The sequence below is a fragment of the Condylura cristata genome, unplaced genomic scaffold, assembly GCF_000260355.1.
Source record: "Condylura cristata isolate star-nosed mole 26May11 unplaced genomic scaffold, ConCri1.0 scaffold00017, whole genome shotgun sequence".
NCBI lineage: Eukaryota > Metazoa > Chordata > Mammalia > Eulipotyphla > Talpidae > Condylura > Condylura cristata.
In genome coordinates this window covers 16,763,565-16,767,695 of record NW_004567118.1, presented here as the reverse complement: position 1 = coordinate 16,767,695, position 4,131 = coordinate 16,763,565, and the positions used below count along the sequence as shown (strand labels likewise).

The window sequence follows — 4,131 nt, the reverse complement described above, 5'->3', positions numbered from 1 at the left end:
TAAAGCAGTTTTCCTAGACACTTTTAATTGAAATCTACTTAATCACTCAATAAATAATTGTTCAGTGTGTATGTGGCAGATATTTCTAAGTATTGAAATAATAAACCAGCCGAGTTTGTGTCCAAAGTTCACATTTGGGGAGATGGGAGGGTAGGACATGAGGGATACAGATGTACTTTGATGTAAAATACGGAAGGTAGGTATACCTGCATGATCATAAAAGTACAAGATTTTCAAACTTGCTTCTAACAAAGTAGTAATTGGACACTAAACAAATTTAATAAAACTGCCAATGGAAGTATAAATCACTTTACTATATAGAAAATCTATGTTTCTGTCAAAAACAGATATATCCCAGCCACTCTTGGGGGAGCTGATCACCTTAGGCCAATGCTGTCATGGTATAATCAATCAATGTGATAATATGTTAAATAAGGGCAACCTGCGTAGTCTACTTTCACACTTCCCTTTGTGTTTCTTTTTTTCCCCAAGTAGCATTATACTTACAAATGTTTATATTTTATTCTGATAATTATAAAATTCCCTCAGACTCTATAGATTCTGCTGATAAGTCTAATCTGTTGATTTCCTACTTTAATGTATCTTCTCCCCTCTCCCATTATCTGTCGTCAAAAGTACTTTCTTTGAATTTACTTTGTACTATAAAGTTTGCTTAAACTTCAAATTCTTGATTTGTTGTCTTTGGTCTCCAGTTATGACACATAAGTTTGGGAATTTTCTCTGTTTACTATTCACTTACCCCCTTTCCTCTCATTTTTCTCAAGTGTGTCATTTCTTCATTATTTCACCTTTATTATTATCTTTGTTTTGCCTTGAATTTGTGCTCACTGCAGTCATATTATTTAAGCTTCCACTGTCATTTATTTGGGTATCTTCTAGTAGGTTCCTCAAAAAGGATTTATATGAACAATCCTTGATCGAAACTGTGACCTTTATTGTTGGAAATTATTGACTCAAATTCTTTAAGCATTTTACTCCAGTATCTTTCATCACTAAATATTCTTATGGAAAAAGTCAACTGCCAGCCTCCTTTCCCTTTCCCCCCACCCATAAGTGGGGTGTGTTGACTGTCAGAAATTTTGAAGTCCAGTGATTTTGCGTAGGGAATTCCCATGTTGTCTTGGTCATGGTTTCTTAGACTAAGAAATACCCTTTCACAGTGCTAATTAAAGTTTTTGTTTTAGGAACGTTTTCAGGGTTTATATGATGAAATATTTACATTATTCCATGGATTAGCTTTTCTTCTTTGGAAAATTACGCTTTATTGACTCTAGCACACACACGCACACAATTTTTCTAATTTTTTAATCTGTAATATTACAGTATATATCATGATTTTATCATTCATAACCATAACCCTATTATTAATCCAGAAATGTGTTTAATATAATACAATTATCTTAAAGTCATTAAACATTCAATCAGTGCATTTTCACAATTGTCTGATGATTTTGTATAGTTTTATCTGAACAGGACCCTAATAAGATCCCCATGTATTTACCATTGTTTGATAAGTATCCTAAGTTTCTTTTAACCTGTGGGTCCTCCTCATTCCCTCTCTTTTTCCCTTGAAATTTATCTACAGAAGAAATTGGTGAGCTAAAGCAAAATATGTTAAAAAAAAAAAAAAAGATATGGAATAAATCTGTCCTCTAGTCACATGAAAACATTAGAAACTTTCAGATTCAGACCATTTGTCAAAGCATTTGTGCTTATGAATGTTTTTTCCTTTCTCAAATCCATTTAATAAAAAAGAGATTATTTTATAACCAATAGGATGAAGCACTCTAGTTTCTACTATTCTGCCATTTAATTTTATTGAAAATTACGTCTTCGGATGGAGTAAAAAGCCTTGACCCAAAATGTGCCTAACACCTGCGTCCTGACTAACCCCCGGCGCTCCTCCGTCCTTCTCCTAGCTTTGGCGTCATCCCCAGCACTCCCTTGGCCATCCACACGCCGCTGATGCCAAACCAGAGCATTGATGTCTCCCTGCCTCTCAACACCTTGGGCCCTGTCATGAAGATGGAACCTCTGAATAATTTGCAGGTCAGAGTTTCTTTCACTTAGACTAGTAGTGGGTATCTTAGAAATTTTTATTTCATTTGTATGTAAAATAACCCCCCATTCCTCCTTATGCTGGATTTAGTCATGAAAAGACTTTGAAATAGTTCTGGGGAGGAGTTGTTTTTTTTTTTTTTTTTAAGTAAAAACCAAGTCACGTGGAAACATAGAAAATTATCTTTATTCAATATTTAGAAACGTTTAAAGATCTTTTTGTAAACTTTTCTAAAGGCTTTCATCATGAATTTGTCATTTATATGAAAATATATTTCAGAAGAGATTTAGTTGGTGTTATCTTTGAATAGGAAACTCTCAAACTGTACCTCAATTTTACAACCACCCTTTCTGTTTTGAACCAGGCTACAACTTTGATATGAGAATAAATGTTTTCAAACCACAAAAAAAAAAAAAGATAAAAAGATAAGAAAAGTATCTCACTGTCTCAGGCAGTTGATGAGAAAGTTTATCTCTGACCAGGATTCTTTTTTTTTTTTTTTAACATTCATTTTATTTATTTACTCATACAAGAACTGGGGTGTAGGGCAGAGATGTGGAGGGTATGAGGATTCACCAGTGACAGAGTAGGGAGAAAAACAGGCAGATCTCCTGAAATATGCTGCTGAGGAGAGCAGTGGGGCAAGACAGGGGAAAAAATGTCTGCTGAGCCATGTGGGTCAGCTCCCTGGCTGGAAATGGTACTCATGCTGCAGTGCTAAAATTTTAACTCCTATACCACCAGAGAGGCCTGACCAAGATTCTTGGTGAGAAATCTAAGACCCAATATATGTACTATATTTGGCTAGATAGTTTAAATTTATACTAGCTTTAGTAGGTACAGAAATTGCCAAACCAATAAATTAATGTAAAATTGGTGCAGGACTGGGTAACACATATAGAAACAAATGCAGAACAGCTCTTATGCGACAGCTCTAAGTTTTAGGGCCATGAGGACTCCTGACTGAAAGAAAATCTACTGAAAGTAAATTCACAATTTAACCAAAAAAGTAAAGGTTGGTATTCTCCTTCTACCCAGAACTTGATGCGATAAAACTTGAATTTGAAGTGGTAAAATAGTCTGAATGATACTAAAAAATATGTTGAAAAAAATTAAGAAAAGTATCAACTGTGAAAGTAAAAGTATCAACTTTCCAGTCAAGATATCTGGGGTCCCATTGCTCAGTCTCCTGAAAATACCAGTGTGAGGTACCAGTACGTATAGGGGGACATCACCAGTAAAATTACTTGGAATTAAAGCTAACATTCTTCAGCAGTTTAAATACCAGTGTTCAAGGCCTGTTTGCCAGTTCACTACCTTTTTGCAACTAGTTGACTGTCTTTTTTTTCAACAAAGTGTGTAATGATTTAGAGTAGCAGTGAGTCACAATATAACTTGGCTCAGACTTGAAGAATAAAACAAGGATAACTGTGCAGTTGGAATTGGCTGTTACTATGAAGAAAGTACTGTGTTAAAGTAAGCATGTAAGTAACCCAAATCTACATCTGTTCCCTTTTCTGAAATGTAAGCTCCTGTTGACTTAAAGAGCCTCAAGCCTAATATTTGAGGACAGTCAGCATCACTGCAGGAATGCTTTATTTCAGAAATAGGAAAGGGAATTTGGGTCACAGAAGCCAGGGAAAATTTTTTGCTTTTAAAACAAGTAAGCAATAGTAAGTAACTGAATGTCTGTTTACTTCCCTATTTGTATTTCCATTTCACACTTAATGAAATGAGCATTCTGGATAAAAAACCTTCATGAGAGAAGTTGAATCCTAGTCCAAACTCCTTCCTTAGAAATCCTTTTATGGAATTAAGACTGGCAAGATTTTGTCTTTACAAACCTGACATTATGAAAAGTAACTTTTTCCATCTATATATCTTAATTCAGATATCATAATTATGGATGGCTATTGTCTCATTAATTGGCATTTTTCAGTGAAGAAAATAAGCAGAAAACTTTTTTTTCTTTCAAATTTTTTTAATAATATAATAGTTTATTTTTACATGATTTTGTGCCTTTTTTCCATCTCAGTTGTAATCCCCGTGGG

The 4,131-nt window shown here is 34.4% G+C and overlaps 1 protein-coding gene across 1 annotated transcript in view; it reads left to right on the top strand.

Annotated features, from left to right (window-relative positions):
* AP2B1 (adaptor-related protein complex 2, beta 1 subunit) overlaps nt 1-4,131 on the top strand; it is a 95,848-nt gene that overhangs the window by 65,513 nt on the left and 26,204 nt on the right. Inside the window, exon 18 of the mRNA XM_004685030.2 lies at nt 1,941-2,070. Coding sequence (XP_004685087.1) covers nt 1,941-2,070 — 130 coding nt within the window. The remainder of the gene's footprint in view (nt 1-1,940; nt 2,071-4,131) is intronic.